Source organism: Macadamia integrifolia, chromosome 6, assembly GCF_013358625.1.
Source record: "Macadamia integrifolia cultivar HAES 741 chromosome 6, SCU_Mint_v3, whole genome shotgun sequence".
NCBI classification, from domain to species: Eukaryota; Viridiplantae; Streptophyta; class Magnoliopsida; order Proteales; family Proteaceae; genus Macadamia; species Macadamia integrifolia.
The window spans coordinates 30,612,775-30,640,070 of record NC_056562.1 but is presented as its reverse complement, the minus strand read 5'-3'; the positions used below and the strand labels follow the sequence as shown (position 1 = coordinate 30,640,070).

Genomic DNA, 27,296 nt, shown 5'->3' with positions numbered 1-27,296 from the left:
CCCCCCCCCCCCCTTGTGGCATATGTTCCTGTGATAGATTGTCTTTGGGCACTCTTAGGTGGGACTTCATTTCCAATATCTTCCTCAAGATGGGCTTTCAACTCCCTCTTTCATCAATTGGATTCACCATTGCATTTCCTCAGTCCACTTCGTTCTTATCCATGGTGGCCCCACCTGCTATTCACCAAGGTTGTTTGCTCTCCCCTTACATCTCCTTATCAGTGCATATAGAATTGTCCCATCTTTGGGAAGTCAATATCTCATATTGCATGTATCTTCTAGCTTTGGAATCTCAAAATTCTATATTGCATGTATCTTTTATCCTTGGAGAGGATCCTCCTTATCCTTGGAAAGAATCTGACCTACCATAAATGTATAGATGGCTAGGGTTACTCAATCTTTGTATATATATTTGTATTCTTTGTAATCAAATATATATTGGGAAAATCAATACAATATCTTGTTCTTACATGGTATCAGAGCCTTTTTTGGCTCACGCCCTCTTCTTCTTCTTACCCTAGCCGACCCATCTCTTCTTCCCTCTTCTCTTCAATGGCAACCGAAAACCCTCCATCTTTGGCCACCGGCGTCTCCACCCCTAGTGCCTAACTTCAAACACCATCTTCTACCTTCCCTCAACCTTCCATTGGTTTGCACACCATTTTTTTTACCTGCGCGGCTGCGCCTCACACCAAAGAACTTTCTTCTCTAGCGTGCTCAACTTACCCCATTTCTCCGAGGGCAACGCCTTCTGCATTTTGTTGATGGCTCTCATCCTTGTCCTTCTTATGTACCCTCTACCACTGAATGGAAAGAATAGGACGCCACCCTTATGAGTCTTCCTATTGCTTCTCTCTCTGAGGAAGTCCTTCCCCAGATAATTGACAAACCCACTAGCAAAGATATTTGGGACAGCCTTGCTCAAACCTATGGCTCCACTTCAGCCACTTGCATCGTGAATCTTTATCTCACCCTCCAACGTCTCACTCAGCAACCTGATGAATCTGTTACTCAACTGCTCCAGTGTGCCAAATCCCTGTTAGATAAACTGCCTGCTTCTGGCCGTCCTCTCTCCTTGGAAGATTTTAATCTTCATATTTTCCGATCCCTTCGCCAGGAATTGCAAGACATTGTTCCCATTCTTCTGGCATGCTCGGACCTTATCTCCTACACTGACTTGCATAGTCTTCTTGTGAATCATGAGTTTCTGCACGTCAACCCCCTCACCAAGCTGACTGTTTCTGCTACTAATGATTCACCTGTGGTCAATACTATTCAAAAAGCCTCCCTTACCCCCTCTTCCCATACTCAGGACAATGGGAAGGGACGTGGTGGAGGTGGGTGTGGGTGTGGTCGTGGCCATGGTGGCCGTGGCGGCCATGGCAACCTTGGATGTTCCATCTGCAATCAAACCAATCATACTGCAGTTACGTGCTTCTACAGGCAACAGGCTCAGCCGACCCATCCATCTTACCCCTATTACCGCCAACCAACCCCCCGGGCCCACTACACATACACCACCACCTACCCCCATCCTAACCCCCATCTTCTCCCCACCCCCTGCCAATCGGCCTTACCCTGGTACCCTGATACTGGAGCCTCCCATCATGTAACCCCTGACCTCCATTCCCTCTCCCACTACACTGAATACAATGGCTAGGATCAGCTTCACGTTGGTGGCGGTAAGGGACTCCCCATCTCTCATGTTGGATCTTCTTCTCTCTCCTCTTCCTCTCCCTCTCGCACTTTCTCTTTATCTAATATTCTCCATGTCCCTACTATTTCAAAACCCCTTCTTTCTGTTAAAAAATTTTGTACTGACAATAACGTCTTTTTTGAATTTCATCCATCTCATTTCTTTGTCAAGGATCAGGTAACCAAGTCCACCCTTTTGTCCGAACCGAGTAAAGGTGGCCTCAACACTCTTCCTGCGCCTCCAACCTTCTTTGTTAATGTCACTGAGCGTCTCTCCCTTGGCTCTTGGCACCATCGTCTAGGCCACCCTCACGAATGTTTGCTTCGCCATATGCTCAAAATAAATAAATTTCCGTGCCCCTCCTTGTCAATTAGGAAAATCTATCCGTGTCTTCCTATGAGAGAATTATTCTAGAAGTTTATTTCCGCTGGATCTCATTCATAGTGATGTATGAGGCCCCTCCTTTGTGCCCTCTTTCTCTGGACATCGTTATTTCATAATTTTAATTGATGATAGTACTAAGTATATCTGGTTTTACCCTCTCATAAATAAATCTGAGGTTCTTTCCATTTTTGAACAATTTAAATCTCTTGTGGAATGTCAATTTGGACGTAAAATAAAAATGTTCAGACCGATTAGGGAGGTGAGTTTCGCTCACTCCCTTAATTCTTCAATAAAATTGGCATCCATCATCGCGTTTCTTGCCTCCACATGCATGAACAGCAGGGAGCTCTAGAGCGTCACCACCGCCATATAGTTGAGATCGGACTCTCTCTACTGGCTTATGCGTCTGTACCCCATTCCTACTGGACTTATGCCTTTGAAACTGCTGTCTACTTGGTCAATCGAATGCCATCTTTTGTGTCCAGTGGTGTGTCCCCTTATCAACTTGTGTTTCATCGGCCTTCTGACTACACCTTCCTCTGTGTTTTTGGATGTCTTTTTTTTCCCTACCTGCACCATACAATTGTCACAAACTTGAGTTTAGGTCCACCCCTTGTGTCTTCTTAGGGTACAACCCCTCCCATCATGGTTACCGGTGCCTTGACCTCCGCTCCAATCGCACTTATATTGCTCGTCATGTACGCTTCTTTGAACATTCCTTCCCTTTTCTATCTCAACCATCCTCCACTTCCCCCTTTTGTTCATCTCCTTCTCCCTCACCTTGGATCTCGATTCCCTCGAGAATCACCTCCCTTTGCTATTTCCCCTACCAACACCCACCCTCCATCATCACCGCCCTCACCTAACTCTCCCCCGTCATCCATGTCTCCTATCCCTCTCGCCTCGTCCCTTTATTCTACTGCTGGAACACCACCCTCCCCCCTCCTTACCCGTACCATTGAGGATCTCTATGATCCTCAGGCTCCAGCCCCCACACCCACGCCCCCTGCTTCCCCGCCTGTTGCCCCGACACGCCTACACCCTATGCAACTGCGTCCTTGCACCTCCTCCCATCAAGCTTTTACCGCTACCCCTCAACCTCTTGAACCATCCTCCTCTTAAGCCTCTAAACACCTTGAGTGGCGCCAAGCCATGGCTGAGGAATTCAATACCTTAGTGCGAAATGGAACCTGGTCTCTCGTCCCATGCACTGCTAGTACGAACTTGGTTGGATGTAAGTGGGTATACCGATTGAAACGGAAGGCTGATGGAACCCTTGAAAGGTCCAAAGCGCGTTTGGTGGCTAAAGGATTTCATTAGCAATAGGGGCGTGATTATCATGAAACTTTCAGCCCTGTTGTCAAACCCACCACCATTTGTGCAGTTCTATCCATTGCTCTCTCAGAATTGGCCCATTCGGTAGTTGGATGTGCATAACACCTTTCTCCATGGCGTCTCATCCGAGGAGGTTTTCATGTCTCAACCCCAAGGCTTTGTTGATGCTAATCACCCCTCTCATGTATGCAGGCTTCACAAATCCCTGTATGGCCTCAAACAGGCGGCTCGCGCTTGGTTTCGTCGGCTCTCGGATTTTCTCCTTTAGTTGGGGTTTCTTGCTTCGCAGACTGATCCCTCTCTCTCTATCTATAAGGCTGGGTCAACCCTTGTATACATTCTGGTCTATGTCGATGATATCCTTGTTACAAGCAATGACTCATCACAGGTGCCTTCTCTTCTTACAAGGCTTGCTTATGAATTTTCCATTAAAGACTTGGGCGATTTGCACTTCTTCTTGGGTATCAAGGCAGTCCGGCATTCGAAGGGTCTTCTTCTCACTCAATCCAGATATATTTCTGATCTCCTCCAACAATCTGGCATGATTGAGTGTAAGGCTGTCCGTACTCCCATGGCTACTACTATCAAGTCGTCTTCTTTAGGGGGTGCACCGATGTATGATCCCACTCTTTATCGTTCTTTGGTTGGAGTTTTGCAATATGTCACTCTTGCTCGTCCTGATGTGGCATTTGCAGTTAATCGGGTTTGCCAGTTTATGCACTCCCCTAATGATCATTGGGTTCTTGTTAAACAGATCTTGCGGTATCTCGAGGACACTCACACTCATGGCCTTCTCCTTGAACGATCCTCTCAGTGCTCACTTTAAGCCTTCTCTAATGTAGACTGGGCTGGGAGTAGTGAGGACCGCAAGTCCACAGGGGGATATGCAATCTTTCCTAGTCCCGACCTTATTTCATGGAACTCTAGGAAATAGCGAATTGTGGCTCGGTCTTCCACTGAGTCGGAGTACAGGGCTCTGGCTAATGCTTCTGCTGAGCTAATATGGTTGGAATCTCTCTTCAATGAGCTTGGCTTTCCTCTTCATGGCCCCCACCCTATGGTGCGATAATATTATTTGTCGGCCAATCCTGTTTTCCACGCAAGGACCAAGCACGTGGAAATTGATTTCCATTTTGTCCGGGATCGTGTCGCCAAATGCCAGCTGAGTGTTCAATTTATCTCTACCACTGATCAAGTGGCTGATATTCTTACCAAGCATTTGTCAGTGGCCCGATTCAAGTTTCTTCGGGACAAGCTGAAGATTCGTGGTCTCGATTCTTCACCTTGAGGGGGTGTATCAGTGCATAAAGAATCGCCCCATCTTTGGGAAGTCAATATCTTATATTGCATGTATCTTCTAGCTTTGGAATCTCAATATTATATATTGCATGTATCTCTTATCCTTAAAAAGGATCCTCCTTATCCTTGGAAAGAATCTGACCTACCATAAATGTATAGATGGCTAGGGTTACTCAATCTCTGTATATATAAATTTGTATTCTCTGTAATCAAAGATATACTGGGAAAATCAATACAATATCTTGTTCTTACACTCCTTAACCCTAGAATTCCTTTCTTGAATCATCCAATCTACATCTCATTTCTCTTTTCCCAAAGTGCAACCCTTCGGATCTCTCATTTAGCTTTTGCTAATGACCTCATGCTCTTTTCCAAAGCCAACCTTTAGTCGATCAAGGCAATTCAGGGTTGTTTGGCTTTGAATCCTTCTTTGGCCTTCGTATTAACCTCCAAGAATCCTTGCTGTTTGCGTCTGGTTTTTCAGTGACTGCCAAGCTCTGTGTGAAGGAAAAATCCGGTTTTTCCTTAGGCCACCTTATAGTCAAGTAACTTGGGCTGCCTTTGATTCCCTCTAGGTTGACGGCTCACCACTGCTTCCCTATCCTGGACCGCATGCTCAAAAGGCCCCAGCTTTGAAAGGGTAAGCTTCTCTCTTATGCAGTCCGTCTCAAATTGATCAGATTAGTGCTTCAATCTTCCTACATTTACATGCCAGGTATTTTTGGGCTGCCCAAATCTTACATCAAGAAAATTGAGGCGTTGATGTGTTCCTTCCTTTGGAAAAGGCTTAGAATGTTCCAACTTCAAACTTCCAACTTCCTTCACCCAATCAGTTGGGCCTCTATTTGCCTCCCCAAGGAGGGAGGCTTTGGTCTAAGAAGAATAAGAGATGTCAACACTTCAGGTATTCTCAAATTGATTCGAAAGCTTGCTTCTAATAAGAAAAGTATTTGGGTTGGTAGGGTTTATTCGAGACTCTTTCGACGTGACTCTATTTGGTTAGTGCTCATAACCTCAAACCCTCAAATTTCTCTTGTGTTGGAGGAAGATTCTCAATATCAGGGGTGCAGCCTTTAGGGCAATCAAGTCCCTTGCTGATGATGGTGCAGTTAGAAATAAGGACTACTGGGGTTAGAGATGAGGGAAGAAGATAGAAGAGAGAAAGGAAGAATAAGGAGAGAAGATTAGAGAAGAGGAAATGAAATGAGAGAAAAACGTGGGGAGCATTCTTGTTCTTTCACACATATATTAAGTTCAGCTAGAACTTAGGAAAATTACATTAGACCTCCCTGGGAGGTAAAAGGGAAAAGAAAATAAGAAAATACGGCTTCTGAATCATAACATAAGCAAGGATTAAAATATCGGTATCGGTCGCCGTATCGGTCGGCCAAAATTAAGATACGTATCGTATCGGAGATATGCTAAAGATACACACATAAATGAATAGGAAACATTTTTTTAAACACTTTTGCATAAAGAATTTGTTAAAAAAAGCTATTGATAACATGTATTATGCATAAATACTAAATTGAAGGTATCGCACTAAGAATTCAAGATTTGTAGTTGTCCCATAAATGTAAAATCCTTGTTCCCAACCTTGATTTCCACTTTAGTTAGAGAGATATGGTTGGAAGCAACTTTGGAACAAAAACCCCTAAAAAATCGTGTTTTTTCTGAAAAATTACCCATCGTGGCCATTATATGACTGTAGCACACTGTATCGGTACATACCGATACTGACCAATACGTTCTGCTCGATACTCACCGATACGTACCAATCGATACATACCGATACTCACCGATACATACCGATACATACCAATACATACCGAAACATACATTTCACCTCGATTTTATATTTTCATATAGTCGTATCGGGGCATATCGTATCCTATCGATGTGTATCGGTGGTGTATTGATGCATATCGGTATATATCATAGGATATATATTGATACGAAAGGATTTTAAAAATTTCATGTATCGTATCGTGTGTATCGTATTGGTCGGCTAAATTTAAGACACGTATTGGAGGGTATCGTATCGGTATTAGAGATACTTTAAACCATGAACATAAGTACAGTTCCTAAACTACCCCTATTAAATAAACTCCAACATTCTCCCTCAAGCTGGAGAATAAATGTCATGCATTCCTAGTTTGCATAAGAGTGTACTGAACTGTTGAGGAATGAGGCCTTTGGTGAAGATATCTGCCAGTTGATCACCTGCTTTTGCAAAAGGTGTGCAGATGTTGCCAGAATCGATCTTCTTTTTGATGAAATGCCGGTCTACTTCAATGTGCTTTTTTTCTATCATGTTACATTAGGTTATGGACGATGCTTATAGCTGCTTTGTTGTCACAGTAGAGTTGTATAGGCCCTTTAGGCTTATGTCCTAACTCGAGAATTAGTTGACATAACGAAATGAGTTCACAAGCTCCATGAGCCATTGCCTTATATTCAGCCTCTGCACAAATCTAGCCACAACCGACTATTTCTTACTCCTCCATGTAACCAAGTTACCACCCACGAATGTGCAATAACCAGATATAGATCTCCTATCAGAGATGGATCCAGCCCAATTAACATCAGAACAATCTTCTATCCTCAAGTGATTGTTCCTGGCATTCAAAAGCCCTTTTCTTGAAGAGGACTTTAAGTATCTGAGGATGCGGTACACAACATCCAAGTGCTCGCTCTTGGGCACATGCATAGATTGTCTCACTACTCTCTGCATAAGAAATGTCTGTGAGAGTCAGAGATAGATAGATGAGCTTTCCTACTAGCCTATGGTATTTCCCTACATCAACAAGGGAAGGGTCACAATCTTTACCTAACTTACGATTCTGCTCAATAGGAGAACTTGCCGGTTTACAATCCAGCATCACTGTTTCTTTCAACAGATCTAGCACAAATTTTCTTTGGCATATGTTGATTCCCTTCTTAGACCTTGACACTTTAATGGCCAAGAAATAGTTCAAGTGTCCTAGATCCTTGATCTCAAACTATTTGGCCAAATAGGCTTTCAGCCTAGCTATTTCATCATTGTCATCTCCAGTCACCATGATATTATCAACATAAACAATCAATGTCATGATGGTACCATTACCTCAATGGGGAAATAATGTGTGGTCCGCTTGACTTTGGGAATATACATTCTTCAGAATGGCCTGTTTGAATCTCTCAAACCAAGCCTTTGGTGATTGCTTCAGGTCATAAAGTGCCTTTTTTAGGAGACACGTTACCGTTGGTTGACGGAAACTTTTAGCCAGGAGGGGGCTGCATATACAGTAATACACTTCCTCTTCTGAGTCTCTATGGAGGAAGGCATTTTCACATCCAACTGATATAGAGGTCAATCTCTGTTTGCTGCCACAGACAAAAGAACTCTTCTTGAGTTATGTTTGGCCACAAGAGCGAAGGTCTCCTAATAATAAATTCCATACACGTGACTGTACCCTTTGGCCACCAATCATGCCTTGTACCTCTCAATAGCACCATCTGATCAGTACATTATTGTATAGACCCATCTGCATCCAATTGGAATTATCCCCTTGGGAAGGTCAACTAGTTTCTAGGTACAGATGTACAGTTCTTCTCAAGTGTCATAATTTTCTTAGACATAGCTTGTTTCCACTTAGGGTCTGACATAGCCTTGGTAATAGTTTTGAGGATGGACGCAGAAGAAAGAGCAGCTATAAAAGAAACACTTGTAGGAGAGAAAGCATCATAGGAACAAACTAGGCTATAAGGTTAGTACAAGCTCTCTTACCCTTACGAGTAGTAATAGGGAGATCCAACTCCGAATGAGGAGAGGAGATGTTACCTGACTGAGGAAGGGGAAGCTCAAAATTTGGATCTAAATAGGACTCTTGGCAGGTTTTCTTTGTCCTTCTTGTGTACACGATATCAGGAGCCTTCTTTGTACAAGGTTCATCCACAGTGTCAACATCATCCACTTTTTTATGTTTCCCAATATCAAAAGAAAAAGGAGTAAGAGGCAATAGAGTAAGAAACAAAATGGCATTAACAACCTTTCCACTATCACTTCTCTTCTCCCCTTGAAGAGGATGTTGCTGAGAGGCAAAGAAAGGCACAAACTCGAGGAAGTTGACATCTTTGTTAAGAAATCGCTTGCGAGAGGAAGGGTGGTAACACTTGTAGCCTTTGGTAGTGGAAGAATACCCAAGAACAATGCATTTGAGAGCCTTGAGATCAATTTTGGTGCAGGAGGATTTGTTAACATGCACATAACAAGTACAACCAAACACCCTGCGAGGAAGAGAAAAAGTAGAAGATTGAGAAGACAAGAGTACAACGGGGTTTTGAGACCCAAGGATTTTGGTAGGCATGAGAACGATGAGAAAAGCAGCCATAAGAACGTCTTCAGAGGAAATTTTTTTAGGAACATGCATAGTAAATGAAAGGCTTCTACCAACTTCTAACAAATGGTGATATTTCCTTAGCTACCCCATTCTGATGGGGTGTATCAGCATAAGCAAGCTGATGGGTAATACCATTGTCAGTAAAAAAGTCTTGTAGACCACCATACATGTGTTCCCCCCCTTTATCAGATCGGATAATTGTGATACTGGTTTCAAACTGGGTGTAAACCATTTTATAAAAGCTTTTGAAAGCATGATAAACATTGCTCTTCTATTTCATAAGAATGATCCAAGTACAATGAGAGAAATCATCAGCAAATGAAACAAAGTAACGAGAACCAAATAAGGAGGTAGTAGGACAAGGTCCCCAAACATCTGTGTACAGAATGTGAAATGGAACAACAAATCTATTACCATGATAGGGATAACATGAAGGACAATGTTTTGCAAAAGTACATGGTTCACAATGAAAAATATGAGAAGAAGGAAAAGGCGTAAATAAATGAGGTAATTGTTTCCTCATAACGACAAAAATGAGAATTGTCCCAAATGTTGATGCCAAAGCATCACAGAGTCTACAGAACTACTATCACTATGCCACGTGCATAGGATTGTGGTGTAGTAAAAAAAGACAATTATGGTTCAAGGTGGTAGAGTCTGCTCTCCTCACGTCTAATGCCAATAATCCTCTTCGTCACCAAATCCTGAAAAAAGACAATTAGAAGGAAAAAAAATGATACAATAATTCAAGGATTTAGTCAAAGTACTCACATACAAAATGTTTAAGGTAAGGATGAACATGAAGAACGAAATTAAGTGAAATAGAAGGGGTAATGGTAATATTGCCTTTTCCATAAATAGAGGAGAGAGTACCATTAGCCACCCGAACCTTATCCTTACCAGAACAAATGGTTAAGAATCATAATAATGGGACGTACTAGTCATGTGGTCATGGGCACCAGAGTCAATAGCCACGACGGAACTGTGGAAGGTGCAGAGGTGGTGACATGCATTGCGGAAGCTGAGGCATCCTGCGAAGTAGATGGGCTAACAACCTGAGACATGAACTAGCGAAGCAGTACAATATCATCCCTAGAGAAGGAGCTGGTGTTTGCCTGTGAGGGTCCACTAGTATCAATCTTTGTCATAGTAGCATGGCTTGTAGCCCCCCTCCTCTGCGGCCACCATGTGTACTAGATGGACGTCTATGAAGCACCCAACACCTCTCTCGAGTGTGTCCAGGTTTTCCACAATGATCACACTGCCGTCTATCTCTGTCATCTCTATAGGATGACCCTTGGCCTCGGCCGCTCCACACCAGTCTCAGTGGGTAGTGGAAGAAAGAGTAAAGCGCTCAAGTGAAGATATAGGATCCATGTTACCTCTGCTGGTCTCCTCACTTGGGAGGTAGCTACACACCTCATCAAGGGATGGAAGAGGTGACCAGCCTAAAATCTGTATCCTGATTGGCTCATATTCTAAATTCAGCCCACCTAGTAGAATCAAAACACACTCCTTTTCGAGATATTTGTAGACCTTGGCTTCATCATCAGGATTGGACAGATAAAGATCTCGGTAATAATCATACTCTTCCCAGAGTCCTATAGCAGTAGTATAGTAGTAAAAAGTAGACTTGTTCCCCCGCTTTATGGAGAGGGCCTGCTGAAGGAGCTAGTAGACCTTTAAAGAAACACCTACAATGTCATATGCCTTAGAGACACTATTCCCAAATATCCTTAGCAATTTCATTCCTTATAAATCTCCTGCCTATTTTAGGTTTCATAGAGAAAAGCAACCAAGTCATAACAGTAGAGTTCGCAGTTTCCCATTTCTGGTAACCTGGATCTGTGACAGCGGGAGCCTTGATAACCCCAGTAATGTACCTTATCTTCCTTCTACTCCGCAAGGATGGCTTCACAGAATGTGACCAATCCAAAATAGTTTCTACTATCCAACTTCACAAGAGAAATCTGAGTATTGGGATTATCAAAGACAATCGGACTGAGGTTGGTACTACTTGACCCACCCAATGTAGCTTCCATGGGTTCCGTGAGATCAGACATAATGATGTAAGGATACCCTTAAAACAATGCAATTGGGGATCTAAACCAATGGGGGAACACAAGCCCCAAATATCTTCTTCTTAGAACCCAAAAAAAAATCCAGCAAGCTAGTAAACCATGGAAATTTGATGGAAAATCAATAGAGCCCACTTCTAACTGTTGAGCTTCATCCAAAACTCACATACAAGCATCATAGGGTAGAACACATCCAACAAATGGAGCCAACAACTACACGACCAGCTATTTCAGGCAAAAAACAAGCCAAAACAGGGAAAGCTCGATACATGGCAACAAGTTGTAGATGGAGTTGTGCTCCCACATCACAACAACTCAACTATTGAGGTTTGGAATGGTCATACAAGACCCTTAGGCGATCCTGTCCAGCTAGGTCACATCCCCAACCAATGTTGGAGGAGAGAGAAAGAGGAAATAAAAGCTCTGGCTGGCGGTAATCCAGGGAAGAGCTATCCTTCTCAGTTTGGACTTCGAATGGTCCTTAGTGTCCTTCAAACTCTCTTCAAGTGGATTCTAGAACTCCATTAGATCTTCTTGTACACTCTTCTTACATGGTATAGCCTCTAATGGACCCCTTTGCTTCTAGGGTTCCAAGAGAGGATTAAAGAATGAAACAAGGATGCTTAATTGACTCTCAAACCCTTGTACAAGCTCTGATACCAAGTTAGAAATAAGGACTGCTAGGGTTAGAGATTAGGGAAGAAGATAGAAGAGAGAAATGAAGAAGGAGGAGAGAAGATGAGAGAAGAGGAAATGAAATAAGAGCAAAACGTGGGAAGCATTTTTGCTGTTTCCCACATATATTAAGTTCAACTAGAACTTTAGTGAAATTGCATTAGACCTCCCTAGGGAGGTAAAAGGGAAAAGAAAATACAACTTAGGAATCATAACATAAGTACAGTTCCTAAACTACCCCTATACATTAACTCCAACAGGTGCTTCTACTCAGCTTTGGTTGGAATCCACTCTATTAGCGACAGATCTAGATACAGGTTGAGGTCTGGTAGACAGGCTTTGGTCTTAGACATTATCATTCACGGTGGGTGGGCTTCTCCACGTCTCTTTGCTTTCTGGTAGTTTGGGATGCCCTTCCGTCCAACTATAGAAGACCCACTGGCAGTGGAGATCTTATAACTTTGACCTCTCTCTTTAGGACGTTCAGTTCCACCTGCTTGGGACATCTTTAGGGCTAGGGCACCAGTGATGCCGTGGTGCAAGGTATCCTACTTCCAAAGGCACATTCCCTAGCATAGCCCCATGGTCTGGCATGCTCTCTCCCGCTGCCTCTCTACTCAGTCCTTCCTCATCTAGAGCCTTATTCTGGCTTCTCCCAATTGTTGCATTTGTTGAAATGCTCTGGAAGATGTGGATCATTTATTCTTCATTTTCCCTTCCACCTCTGCGATTTGGAAAGCCCTCCTTGCCAAATGCTAGCCAAGGAGGAGAAGGATTTTGCCTATCAACAAGGAATGGAGATGGGTTGACATGTGGCATTATCAGCAAGCTTGTCTTTGGTGTGGCCATCTATCACATTTGGTTGGAGGCTTGGAGCGTAATCTCAGATGATGGACCACCAAATGTAAGGCCCTTAAACAAATCTTGGACTCCATTGCTTTTCATATTAGATGCAAGCTTCCTCTTGCTTCTTCGCGGTGTTTGGATTCTCATCATAATAGGCTAATTATTGACTCTTGGGGCCTGGGCCTTCCCATTTATTTGTATCCCCTCGGACCCCTCCTACTCCCTTTTGTTGAGGGCTGAGGTTCTGTATTGTTCCTTTTCTCTTCTTCCCTCCTTGGGCACCCCTTTTTCTTCTCCTTTGGTTTTGAATTAATATTTATTCATCCACAAAAGTATTTGCAACCTTAATAGTTACCAATACCACATTAAGGATATATTGATAATTTGAAACTAAAGAGAATTTTCAATCCTTATGTTTTAGTGGAACTAAATAGAGAATATCAATTAGGTTGGTACTTTTCCTATGCATACTGCTTTATTTGTGGGTATCTATAAATACTAAATTTATTTTTTCCCTTCTCTTATGAGAACTGATCTCTTTCAAATCAAGCTTATTTAACCTTAGTTTATCTACCAAGGTTTGGATGGGTTGCATGAGTATACTCACATTCTCGACACACTTTATTGTGTAGTTACCTAATTACTATAGTCATATAGTAGTCAGTGGAGTTATATGTAATGGGGTAGTATGTAAGTAGAAGTTATCTTAGTATATGGATAACTCCTTGTAAGTTGTAATTAATTTAAAGCCTATAAAGTAGGCTAATGAAGGAATGAAAAGGATGACGAAATTATCTATTGAAGTTCCTATATTTTTTCTATTTGAGAAGGAGTCATGGTTTCCTCCGTAAAGCCGTGACGTTATGCTTTTGTCTATAAAGTGAATTATCCCCAAAATTTTATCTTTATCTATTTCATATCACCTTCCCTTATCACTTTTTCTTATATTTTTCCCCATTTCTCTCCACCCGCAGCCTTGTACATATCATATGGTATCAGAGCCCAGGTATGGGCCCACTAGCTGATTCCCTACATTTTCTCTGTTGAGAAACAAGGCCATTGCTTCCTCAATTAAGCTAAGAGATGACAAAAAGCTGAAGCAACCTGGGAGGATCTCAAGACCATGAAGACTAATTTCCATCCTATGGTCTTGAGGACAAGACCACAATTTAGAGGGGAGGAATCTGTTATGTACCAAGGTTTGGATGGGCTGCATGAGTATACTACACATTCTCTACACTCTCTATCGTGTATAGTTTTCTTTCTGTAAATTTTATTGTGTAGTTAATGGGTAGTTATTGTGTAGTTGCCTCAGTACTCTAGTTATCTACTGATCAGTGGAGTTATATATAATGGGGTAGCATGTGGGTAGAAGTTATCATAGTATATGGATAACTCCTTGTAAGTTGTAAATAATTTGAAGCCTATAAAGTAGGCTTATGAAGGAATAGAAAGGATGAATAAATTATCTATTGGAGTTTCTATATTTTCTCCATTTTAGGAGGCACGGCTTCGGGCTTCCTCCATAAAACCGAGACGTCATGGCTTCGTCTATAAAGCAGATTATCCTTAAAATTTTATCTTTACCCCTTTCCTATCTCCTTCCCTCATCTCTTTTTCTTTTTTTTTTTTTCTTTCTTCTTTTTTTTTTTTTTTTTTTTTTTTTTTTTTTAATCTTTTCCCACATTTTCTCTCCACCCGCAGCCTTGTACGTATCACTCAGCAACAATATCATATTGATGGTTAGTTAGCTTATGGATTAACTATCAAGGCCTCTCTTTCAGGTAACAACAAAAAGGATAAACTTCACCGTGGATGATCAAACTGTGGAGGACAGTTTGAGTCCCAGTTCTGGGAGCAAGTATCATGAAAAAGATTGGAGCTGGTTGATGTCTTCTCTTCATCAAATTTTTAGCAGAAGGTGGGACCACAATATACAGATATAGGAGTATTTGTTTCTACTAAAATTTTTTTAGCAGATGGTTTGGGTCCCAGTTCCTGTCTGCATGTTGCATTCAAGAGTGCATGATATAGAGAAGCATGCATCCATTTCTCAACTGGCAAAAAAACAAAGAAAGAAAGTCCAACATGTAGTTATTTACTTTCTAGTACCAAATTTCTGATCAATATTAATCTTATCAATTACTTCTCTTTCATTATATTGTCATTTATTTCACCATCATCGACAGCAACAAAATTTTCAGTAGCACAGTACTGTCATGCGTCATAGTCTATAATTTAAATACACCAATTGCCTTGCTGGTTTCGACTTATTTTATAAAATAAAAAAAATTAGCCATTGGTTTTCAACTCTTTTTTCTGATCATTAATGTTATCACTGTTTCTAGATATCTTTTGAGAAGAAGTGCACTGGAATTGTTTATGGTTGACCGGACGAACTTCTTCATTGATTTTGGGGTATAAATATGTTTGAAACCTTCAATTTCTCTCTCTCTGGGCTTAGCTATATCATAGAAGTTCCATTTAGTAATTCACTGCTCATCCTGATTTTTGCTATGGTTTGTTTCAGAGTACTGAGGGGTGGAAGATTGCTTATCAAGCTATTGTTCAAGCTCGACCTCCTTGTCTGAACAATGTTTATCTGGCAACACAGGTTTTTTTACCTTTCACCGATTTTAGTTGTGTATGTTTGACAGTAGCCATTTTATTCTTAAGTGATATTCATTTTTTCAGAGACCGGAGCAACTTCTCAAAAGAAGTCAGCTTATGGAGCGTTGGGCTAAGTGGGAGGTATAAAATTGAAGATAGACTATCATACTTCATAATTTACTGCATAAATGAACCATCAGTTTTTCTCATTTAGTTTCTGATTGCTATGTACCTAACCGGTAAGAATTCAAACTTCCACAGATTAGCAATTTTGAATATCTAATGCAGCTCAATACACTGGCTGGGCGAAGCTATAATGACATCACCCAGGTGGATTTTCAGGATAATTACTTGTGGTAGCCATTTCATTAATTCTTACGGTAGGTTGTTACTAAGAATCATTTTCCTATCTGGTTTCATTGCAGTATCCTATTTTCCCATGGATTCTTGCTGATTACACGTCAAAGACTTTGGATCTCTCAAATCCTTCTTCATTCCGAGACCTTTCAAAGGTTGCTCATGCTGAATTTCATTGCTCTCTTCTTGATTACTGAGAACTTTCCTTCTTCTTAATGGTGCTCACATGAAAAGCCTATGCTTTTTGCAGCCCATTGGTGCATTGAATGCTGACCGGTTAAAAAAATTCCAACAGAGATACTCCAGCTTTGATGATCCAGTCATCCCCAAGTACCACTATGGTTCACATTACTCAAGTGCTGGAACTGTAGGTTTTGTCCCTAATTTAATTTTTAACATGCTCTCAGTCAGTATAGTTGTGGAAATTATCTATACAAATTTCAAGAAGAACTAGAATTCTATCCTGACAGTTTGTTTGTGTTAATCCAGTATCAATACAGAAAGAAGGTGAAAGTATAGTTTAATGCTTAGAGGGAGCATGCTTGTTTGTTTGAGAACTAACCAGGGATTTTTAAGAACTATATTCTCTGAACTTTAGAGTTTCTCAATGTTATCGGTATCATTGAATCCTGGACTTTTATTTTTCCATTTCTAGTGGTCGATGGTTGGTTATCCTTGGAAGTCGTCAATTTACCATACATATAGAGATTAAAAAATGACAGATCCACAACTTACTCATGGGAGATTGGTGTTTAGTTTACCTTATAGAGTGCAAGATGTCTTGTGGGTTTCACATTAAAGGTCAGGGAAGTTCCCTCAATAAAGTGAGTTGAATACAATTTGACATCCTATATATTGCAGAGTTTCATCTGTTAAAAAGTGGGTACAAATCCTCTTTTGGGAAAAGTGTTTTGAGCATTGGAACATACATGTCTAATCCATCAGTAACTATCAACTGACCCTTGTCATGACTATGAGAAATGCTGCTGAATCATATCTTGATTTAGGTATAATATTTGAAAATGTGAACATCAAACATGTTCTTAGTTTTAGCTTCATTGTAAATGATCCGACAAGAGTGCCTACGTTGTCTTACTACTCTTTGATCTATGATAAGTTCTATTATTATATTTTTTATTGGGTTTTCTAATATCAAAACTTTTGAATAAATTATCTGGGTTATTATTCCTTTTTTTTTTTTTTTTTTTTTTTCTTAATTGTATTTCTCTCAAGTCATTGTATTTTTTTTTTTGGGTGAATAAATAATTCATTACCGAGGAGAAGAATATATAGAGGAAAATAGGGGGTGTTAAGTTTGTCTCGAATTCTTGACCCGTTTTGAAGATTGACCCGCTCCAACATATTTTGGTGGCGACCTGAATGTGAAGTTTTCTGAGATCTGTGATGGAAGCAGAGGGGGTTTTCGAGCTAGGGTCGACCGTGACTTGGAGTGTATAATGTACTATTGTCTTGTTAGGAAAGTCATTGTATTTTGGGGGTTTTTCGAGCTAGGGTTTCAGGGCGAGTTTTCTCGCTGTTGTTTGGGTGTAATCTCTCTTCTTCATAGTGAAACATCTTCTTCGCTCGAGGACGTAGCACACCACACCGGTGTGTGAACTTCGTCAAATCTCTGTGTTGTGCGGATCTATTGTTTTGATTTATTTTCGTATTTCTTACTGTTTTCTCTAACAGGGGGGAGCCAAAAGGGAGGCAAGAACACAAAGGCCTCAAGGAGCCAAAGCTGAATAAAGGGGGCTACATCAAGAGGGGGAAGAATGATGTCTCGGGGAAGGCCCCAAGAGGCAATGATATACCTATTCCTAGCAGAGTCTTTGACGGGGCGACGATGGAGGCAACCAGCTTTGGAGCTGACATCAAAGTAGATGGATTTCCAAATCTTATCATGGGAGCAGGAATTGGAAGTCCATCTACGAAGATTACGCTCCATCCATATATGGGAGATCGCAGTTCCAAAGGCAAGCTTCCCAATGGTGTCACAAATTGAGGGCCCTCTAAAAATCATATCAATCTAAATCCATTCTCTGGAGAAAGGGAGAATTCTTTTACGGGTTGGCCAGCAAGAATGGAATTTTTTCCAAATGGAGAAGGGGCAAGTGAAAAATAGATGATCTATGTCTTCGATGCCATTGCAACAACGACAGTAAGAGGAGGGCATGGTTTAAGTATCGGCCAATTCCTTACCGATAGGATACTACCGATATGATACATGGAATTTTTAAAACTCTTTTTTATCGATATGTATCGTACCAATACTCTATGGAATATTAAAAAATGAGGTAAAATGTACGTTTTAGTATGTATTGGTACATATCGGTGTAGTGGTATGTATCGACCAATACATACCGATGTGGTACGATACATACCAATACGGTGCGCTACGGTCATATAATGGCCAAGATGGGTCATTTTTCAGAAAAACATGATTTTTTGAGGGGTTTTTGTTCCAAAGTTGTTGGTAGATATTTTTCTCTCTAACTAAAGTGGAAATCAAGGTTGAGAACAAGGATTTTACATTTATGAGACAACTATAAACCTTGGATTCTTAATGCGATACTCTCAATTTAGTGTTTATGCATAATACATGTTATGTATAGCTTTTTTAACTAATTTTTTTTTTTTGTACAAAAATGTATAAAAAGCGTTTTCTATCAATTTATGTGTGTATCTTTAGCCTATCTTTGTGTATCTCCGTTACGATACGATACCCTCCATTACGTGTCTTAATTTTGGCCACCGATATTGCAGCCGATACCGATGGTTTAATCCTTGGAGGGGGGAACATGGATGTGCCGATGGATTAGGAAATATTGGGTAGGGAGGCAATTAGAGATGGCTCGCCATGGAGTAAATCTGTGACGCGGATGTGGCCTTTGAACTAGATGGAGTTACGCCAACGAGCAAGAGGAGCTTTAGATCTGACGAACTCCTAGCAGAGGCCGAGTGAAAAGACAAGATTGGGAGGGGAGCCAGAGAATCTTATCTTCTCTACCTCGATGGCTAGGAGGAATTAGGAAGAGGGAAGACTAGAGGTCGGAAAGGGGAGGGGGCAAGGCGGGGGGGGGTGAGGAGTACATGGTCCTGGGGGAAATAAGTGAGGAGACACCTAAAGGGAGCCATAGATCTAACCAGAGTAAGGTACTCAACCCATTTCCAGCAGAGTAGGAGATGGCACCAAGGGAAAGGGGCTTAGAGATGAGGACATTGTGGAAAATCCAAGAGGCATCGGGAGAGGGGGAGACAGACCAAAGAGAATTACCTTTGAGGGGGTGGGAGTATACCAAGGAGACCTAGATGGTATTCTACTAAGAGGCGATTTTCCAAATCAGCTTGAGGATCCCTACCTTGGAAATATCAGAGATTTTCTTGAGACCATAGTTGTCACGGCGTCATGGCGACTCAAGGTGGTGGAGGGGTGGCTAATCGATTTGGTGGTGAATCGCCTGCTATGGCGTTGCCATGGCGATCAAATCGCCCGTGTTATTTTTTATTTCCCCTATTTTCTAAAGTTATTTTGTATGTTATAATATATACCCTATGAAATAAAAAACCAATCAACATTAAGCAACATCAAGTCATAAAATCAATATAATCACACTCACATCAAGTTATAAAAAATCAACATGACTTATTGATATTTAGAGAAATGCTCCTTCTATAATATTTTTTATTGGTCAAATGATTTTATTTTTAGATGAGACTTTTTGTATTAGGTATAATAAAAAATTAGCTTTCCAATAAGTTTAAGATTACTTAAATCTGAGTTATTATGACAGAGTTATGTTTTGGTCAAACTTATTTTACAGTGTGTGAATTCTGTTAAATCACCTGAATGGAAATAATTTTATTTACATCAAAACAAAAGATTATTTTACCGGACTTTTGGTTTTTAGCAAAGTTCTGCTATGATAAGATTTATAAAATTTTCAGAATTGAGAAAGACCTTAGCATTCGAAAGTTGAAAATGCCCTACAACCAAAAATCCAATTTTTGTTCTTAGACCCGGGGGTTGACTTTTTATCCTTTTGGAATTTGATTTTAAACTATTTTTAGTGGATTGAAATAGGGGATATTTACTTATTTATGAATAATATCTTAAGTAAATGAAATAATAAAATATAAAACATTTAAATAACAAAATATAAAAACATTTACTTAAATGGCATTTGGCATAAATAAGGGCAAAAAATATAAGTCGTCATACAGTGCAACAAGGCGACAGTCGCCTAGGCTTCAAGTAAACCGCCTAGATGCCAAGGCGTTGCCAAGCCTTGACAACTATGCTCGAGACCAAGGCCACCCTTCGATTTTAGTGTGCAGACCTTGGACCAATTGATGGATACAGAAATCTAGAGGATTCGGGACATTTCCAGAAGGAGCAAAGGATGGAGTCAATAGCTTTAGAGATGCTGGAGGGGAGAACAAAGATGCCAGACCAATATAGCCATATAGGTATATGGATTGCAGGATTGATTTGATGAGAACTAGCCTACTTGCATAAGAGAGAAGCTTGCCCTTCCAGAGCTAGAGCTTTCTCCTAAGGATATTAATAAGAGGGGAGCAATGGAGAGATGTGAGCCTAGTGGAGATGAGGGGAGACCAAGGTACTTGATAGGAAGGGAGCCAATAGAGAAACCGGTGAGAGCAAGGAGGAGATCTCTATGGTCAGTAGAGACTCCAGAGAAAAAGAGGTTAGATTTGAGGAGATTGATTCGATGGCCCGAGAGGTTTTCAAAAAGGCGGAGGGAAGCCATGATGTTGGAGATAGAGGAGGGGTCAACGTTAGAGAAGATCATGAGGTCGTTAGTAAAGGCTAAATGGGTGTGCAAGAGGACTTTGCACTTGGGAATGTGTGAGATAAGGTGCTGAACGGTGGAAGATTGGATGGATCTGGAAAGGACCTTGAGGGCAAGCGAGAAGAGGAAGGGGGAGAGAGTTAGGAGTTAGGAGTTAGAAGTTAGGAATTAGGGGTACAGAGGAAGAAGATGAAGAGAAGAGAGGTAGGAAGAAGAAGGAGAGAGGTTAAGAGGAGAGTAATAGAAAGGTGCAAAATGTAGGGAGCATTTCTTGCTCATTCCACTTATATTAAGTTCAACTAGAACTTTAGGGAAATTACATCAGACCTCCCTAGGGAGGTGAAAGGGAAAAAAATAAAGTACAGCTTAGGACAACAATAAAATAAGAACAATTCCTAAACTACCCCTATTACATATACTCCAACACTCCCCCTCAAGTTAGAGAATAAATCTCATACATTCCCAGCTTGCATAAGAGGGTACTGAACTGGTGAGGAATCTTTGGTGAAGATATTTGCCAATTGATCACATGTCCTCACAAAAGGTGTGCAGATGTTCCCAGAGTCAATATTCTCTTTGATGAATGCCGGTCTACTTCGATGTGTTTTGTTCTATCATGTTGCACTGGGTTATAGGCAATGCTTATAATTGCTTTGTTGTCACAATAGTCTCATAGGTCCTAGAGTGTCATATCCCAACTCGAGAGCCAACCGATGTAGCCAAGTGAGTTCGCAAACTATATGAGCTATTGCTCTGTACTCAGCTTTTGCACTAGATCTAGCTACAACCGGCTGTTTTTTTGCTCCTCCATGCGACTAGGTGGTATACCACCCACGAATGTGCGATAACCAGATATAGATCTCATATCAGAAATGGATCCAGCCCAATCAGCATTAGAATAACCTTCTATCCTCAAGTGATTGTTCCTGGCATACAAAAGTCCTTTTCCTGGAGAGGACTTCAAGTATCTGAGAATGTGGTACACAACATCTAAATGCCTACTCTTGGGGGCATGCATAAACTGACTCACGACTCCAACTGCATAAGAAATGTTTGGGCGAGTCAGAGACAAATAAATCAGTTTCCCCACTAGCCTCTGAGATTTCCCTACGTCAACAAGGGAAGGGCCACAATCTTTTTTTAGCTTATGATTCCGCTCAATAGGAGAATTTGCCGGTTTACAACCTAACATCCCTGTTTCTTTCAACAAATCTAGCACAAATTTTCTTTAGCATATGTTGATTCCCTTCTTAGACCTTGACACTTCAATGCCCAAGAAATAGTTTAAGTGTCCTAGATCCTTGATCTCAAACTGTTTGGCCTAGCTATTTCATCATTGTCATCTTCAGTCACCACGATATTATCAATATAAACAATCAATGTTGTGATGGTACCATTACCTCGCCGGGTTAATAATGTGTGGTCCGCTTGACTCTGGGAATATCCATTCTTCAGAATGGTCTGTCTGAACCTCTCAAACCAAACCTTTGGAGATTGCTTCAGGCCATTAAGTGCCTTCTTTAAGAGACACACCTTACTACCGGTTGACGGAAACTTAAAGCTAGGAGGGGGCTACATATACACGTCCTCCTCTTAAGTCTATGGAGGAAGGCATTTTCACTCCCAACTGATATAAAGGCCAATCTCTGTTTGTTACCACAGACAAAAGAACTCTTATTGAGTTATGTTTGGCCATAAGGGTGAAGGTCTCTTGATAATAAATTCCATACACTTGGCTATACCCTTTGACCAGCAATCTTGCCTTGTATCTCTCAATAGCACCATCTGATCAATACTTTATTGTATTGACCCTTCTGCATCCAATTGGAATTATCCCCTTGGTTGTACCCTTCTCAAGTGCCATCATTTCCTCTAACATGGCTTGTTTCCACTTAGGGTCTGACTTAGCCTCAGTAACAGTTTTGGGATAAAACAGAAGGAAGAGCAGTTGTAAAAGCAAAACCTGTAGAGAGAGAGAGAGAGAGAGCATCATAGGAAACAAACTGGGCTATAGGATTAGTATAAGCTCTCTTACCCTTACGAACAACAAGAGGGAGATCCAACTCCGAAGGAGAGGAGAAGATGTTACCTGACTGAGGAAGGGAATCTCAGGATATGGATCCAAAGAGGACTCTTGGCAGGTCTTCTTTATCCTTCTTGTGTACACGATATCAGGTGCCTTCTCTGTTCAAGGTTCATCCACAGTATCAATGTACCTTTTTATGTTTCCCAATACTAAAGGAAAAAAGGAGTAAGAGGCAATGGGGAAAGAAACGAAATGGCATCAGCAGCCTTTTCATTTCTATTCTCCCCCTGAAGAGGATGTTGATGAGGGGTAAAGAAAGGCACAGACTCGAGGAAGGTGGCATCTTTGGAAAGAAATCGCCTGCGAGATGAAGGGAGGTAATACCTGTAGCCTTTGGTAGTGGAATAATACACAAGGAAGAGGCATTTGAGAGCTTTGGGATTGATTTGGTGCAAAAGGATTTGTTAACGTACACATAACAAACACAACCAAACACCTTGGGGGGGAAGAGAGACAGGAGTGCAACAGGGTTTTGGGACCCAATGATTTTGGTAGGCGTGCGATTGATGAGAAAGGCAGCAGTAAGAACAGCTTCTGACCAAAAAGTTTTAGGAACATGCATACCAAATAAAAGGCTTCTTCTGACTTCTAACAAATAATGACTTTTCCTCCCAGCTACTCGATTCTGTTGGGGGTATCAACACATGCAAGTTGATGGATAATATCATTGTTAGTAAAAAAATCTTGTAGACCACCATACATGTACTCCTCCCCCCCCCTTTATTAGACTGGACTATTTTGATGTTGGTTTCAAACTGGGTATGGACTATTTTATAAAAGTTTTTGAAGGCATCATAAGCATCACTCTTATGTTTCATAAGAATGGTCTAAGTACAACGAGAAAAATTATCAACAAATGAAACAAAATAATGATGGCCAAACAAGGAGGTAGTGGGACAAGGTCCCCTAACATCTGTATGCATAATGTGCAAAAGGAACAACAGATTTATTACCATGATAGGGATAAGATGAATAATAATGTTTAGCAAAAGTAAATGGTTCACAATGGAATACATGAGAAGAAGAAAAAGATGTAAACAAATGAGTTAACTGTTTCCTCATAATAACAAAAGAGGGATGTCGCAAATGTTGATGCCAAAGCATCACAGAGTCTATAGAACTAGCATCACTACGGCCACATGCATAGGATTGTGGTGGTAAAAATAGGTAATTGTGGCTCAAGACGATACAGGGTGCCCTTCTCACGTCCACTGCCAATAATCCTCTTCGTTACCAAATCCTGGAAAATGCAACGAGAAGGATAAAAGTGATGCAACAATCAAGGTTTTAGTTAATGTGCTCATAAACAATAGATTCAAGGTAAAGTTAAGAACATGACGGACAAAAGTTAGTGAAATGGAAGAGGTAATGGGGATACTGCCTTTGCCAGAGATAGAGGAGAAGGTACCATCAGCTACTCGGATCTTATCCTTACCAGAATAAATGAGGTAGGAGTCAGTAATGTGACATACCAGTGATGTGGTCAGTGGCACCAGAGTCAATGACCCACGACGGAGGTGGGGAAGGTGCAGAGGTGGTGACATGCATAGCAGAAGCTAAGACATCCTATGAGGTAGATGGGTTGTCAAGCTAAGACATGAACTGGTGAAGCACTGCAATATCATCACCAAAGAAGGAGCTGGTATCTGCCTATGGAAGGCCTCTAGTATTAGTCTCTGTCATAGTAGCCCTCCTTTGTGGCCACCATGTATGCCAGTAGATCTACCACGTATACTAGGACGGCCATGAAGAACAACACCTCTCTTGAGTGTATCCAGTTTTCCCACAATAATCACACTATCATATATCTCTGTCATCTCCCCGGGATGACCCTTGGCCCCAGCCACCTCCACGCCATTCTCTGTGGGTAGTGGAAGAAAGCGCAGAGCGCTCAAGTGAAGGTGTAGAATCTATAACACCCCTTCTGGTCTCCTCGCTTAGGAGGTAGGTACACACCTCATCAAGGGATGGAAGAGGTGACCAGCCCAAAATTTGTATCTTGATTTGCTTATAGTTTGAATTCAGCCCACCTAGAAGAACCCGAACACACTCTTTTTCAAGAGATCTATAAACCTTGGCTTCATCATCAAGCTTGGTCACCTGAAGATCTCGGTAATGATCATACTCCTCCCCGAGTCCAATAATAGTGTTATTGTAGTCTAAAATGGACTTGGTACCCTGCTTTATGGAGAGAGCTTGCTGAAGGAGCTGGTAGACCTTCATAGACTGTCATAGGTCTTAGAGACACTATCCCAAATATCTTTAGCAGTTTCCTTATAAATCTCCTACCTATCTCAGGTTTCATGGAGAAAAGTAGCCAAGACATAACAATAGAGTTTGCAGTTTCCCATTTCTGATCCCTGAGTCTGCGACAGTGGGAGCCTTGATAGCCATAGCAAGACAGTGAATATGAAATTCCAATGGATGGAGTCAAAAGCCTAGTGTAAATCAATTTTGAGCAAAGCAGTAGAGGAGTGGGATTTTTCAATCAAAGCCCCTGACAATCTCATGACGAAGAATGATATTTATAGTGATCCTTCTACCAGCTATGAAAGCTGATTGATTAGCATTGACAAAGAGAATCAATAACCAATTTGATGCGATTGGCAAGGATTTTTTCAATGAATTTGTAAAGGTGGTTGTAGAGAGTGATGGGATGAAAATTCGGCATGACTTGAGCACCCTCCTTCTTGGGGATGAGGTAGAGGAAGGTGTGGTTGACTCCATTGATTTGCGAAGGATTGAGAAAGAAGCTTCTGATGGCACGAATGTGATCATCCTAGATAATGTGCCATTAGGCAAAAAAGAAACCCATGTTGAAGCCATCCGGACCCAGGGCTTTGTTGGCATTGTGAGAGGATGATAGCAATGATCTCATCATCGTTGGGGATGAATTGGAGGGAGTGACAGAGGCTGTTAGGCAGAAGGGAGGAGGGAGTGGAGGGGGGTTGAAGAGGTTTGTGAAGGAGACGCTACCGATTTGATGTCGGAAGGGGTGGACAACTCGATGCCACAAATATAAAACTAGCTTGGGGATAGAGTTAGCATTGGTTCTGGCCTTGATAGAATGGTGAAAATAAGCTGAGCTACTGTCTCCAAGCTTAAGCCATTTAATTTTAGATTTCTGGCTCAAGAAGCTTTCTTCCTGAGCTAGAAGATCAGAGAGCTCAGAGAAAACAAGCTTTTCCTCATCATTCAGGAGGCTATTGGGGAGATCAGCTTGGAGCTTGGATTGGATGACGTGAAGCTTGCTCTGGAAGGAGAGGACACGATCAGAGATGTTCCTGAAGACAGTGGAATTTCAAGTCATGAGAGCGCTTTGACATTTTTGAGCTTTTTGGCAAAGGCAATGAGAGGGGAAGGGGAAGGGGAAGGAGAGTGATGGTCCAAGCTTCATGGACGACGGGAAGAAAATCTGAATGATGGGACCACATATCAAAGAACTTGAAAGGCTTAGTGCCAAAGGAGGGAATGGGTTGGACAAAAGGGAGATGGGGGAGTGGTAAAAAATACTTAGGAGATCAAAGGCGGCATTGAGGGAAGGGAAGGAATCGAGTCAGGATTCATTAACAAGGGTTCTGTCCAGCTTGTAAGTGATCCTGTCATTGCAACTCCTGCGTTTTGCCAAGTGAATTTGGCTCTTGGCCGTATGAGGTCATTCATGCCAAGATCATTAATGCAACCGTTGAATTTATTGAAATAAGAGGTATTAATAGGGGGACCTCATTGAAGTCATCTCCAATGGCCTAGGGAAGCCAGATGAGTAAGGGGGCAAAAGACCTGAGGTCAGACTAGAGAGGAAGCCTATCAAGGGTGCGGTTGAAGCCATATATGATAGAGAAGAAGTAAGGAGGTAGATTTGGAGGATAGGAATGGGAAAGGTGGATAAGTTGGGAGGTGGTGGTAATGGGTTTGATGTGGATAAGGTTGGCATCCCAGAGAATCCAAATGCGACCGAGGGGGGAATGATCATAATTGGAGATGAGGGACCATGAAGGGCGATTGAGGCGGCAATGCATTAGCGTCAAGAACTCTAGTCTCGAGAAGACAACAAATAATAGCTTTGGAAGATTCGATGCTGGAGTGGATAGCAGATTGCTTGGCAAAGGAGTTGAGCCCTATGACATTCTAGATGATCCAAGGAATCATTTAGAATGGGTGGTTGGGTTGGCCAACTAGAGCTCCGAGGAGCTAGGGAGGGGTGGGAGGACTATTTAGGCCTTCGGTGATACTCCTCTAGGGGAGAGGATGGCGGCGATAGAGGAGGCGGAACTGGTAGCAGAATTGTAGTTGACGCCTTCCGAGGTGTGAGATTGATTGGAGGCTAGGGCGGATCCTGGCGGAAGGCTAGGGGTGGCAAGGGTCAAGGCTGTGATGCCTTCCAATGCAAGAGGAGAGTCGTGGACAAAAGTAGAGGCTGGCAGAAGGCCAAAGGATGTGCCGGTGAAGTTGTGGATGCCTTTCAAGGCAAGAGGGTTGGGGACGATGGGGCCTGATGAGGCATATAGAGGTGGTAACCCGAGGAGGAACTCAGGAAAGGAGCTAGGGGTCTCTGTTGTAGAACAAGGACCCGTCATGAGGTGGCGGATCAAAGCCGAAAAGAGGGATGGTGGGCGGGTTGAGGAGCATAGTTTTTAAGGCGCTGCTAAGGCGTCGCCTTACCAACGCGTTGGTGCTGATGCGGTCTAGAGATGGTAAGGCAGTACTCCGCCTTATGGGTTTTTTTTTTTTTTT

The 27,296-nt window shown here is 41.7% G+C and overlaps 1 protein-coding gene across 7 annotated transcripts in view; it reads left to right on the top strand.

The window, feature by feature from the left end:
• Positions 1-27,296, top strand: part of LOC122081718 (BEACH domain-containing protein C2-like) — a 91,184-nt gene that overhangs the window by 34,683 nt on the left and 29,205 nt on the right. For all 7 annotated transcript variants that reach the window (XR_006141173.1, XM_042648932.1, XM_042648928.1 and 4 more), the window contains 7 exons: positions 14,480-14,616; positions 15,044-15,113; positions 15,226-15,309; positions 15,390-15,446; positions 15,567-15,635; positions 15,731-15,817; positions 15,913-16,029. Coding sequence is in view for 6 of the 7 variants with exons in the window: in XM_042648932.1 (XP_042504866.1) it covers positions 14,480-14,616; positions 15,044-15,113; positions 15,226-15,309; positions 15,390-15,446; positions 15,567-15,635; positions 15,731-15,817; positions 15,913-16,029 (621 nt within the window). In the remaining variant the exon portion in view is untranslated. The remainder of the gene's footprint in view (positions 1-14,479; positions 14,617-15,043; positions 15,114-15,225; positions 15,310-15,389; positions 15,447-15,566; positions 15,636-15,730; positions 15,818-15,912; positions 16,030-27,296) is intronic.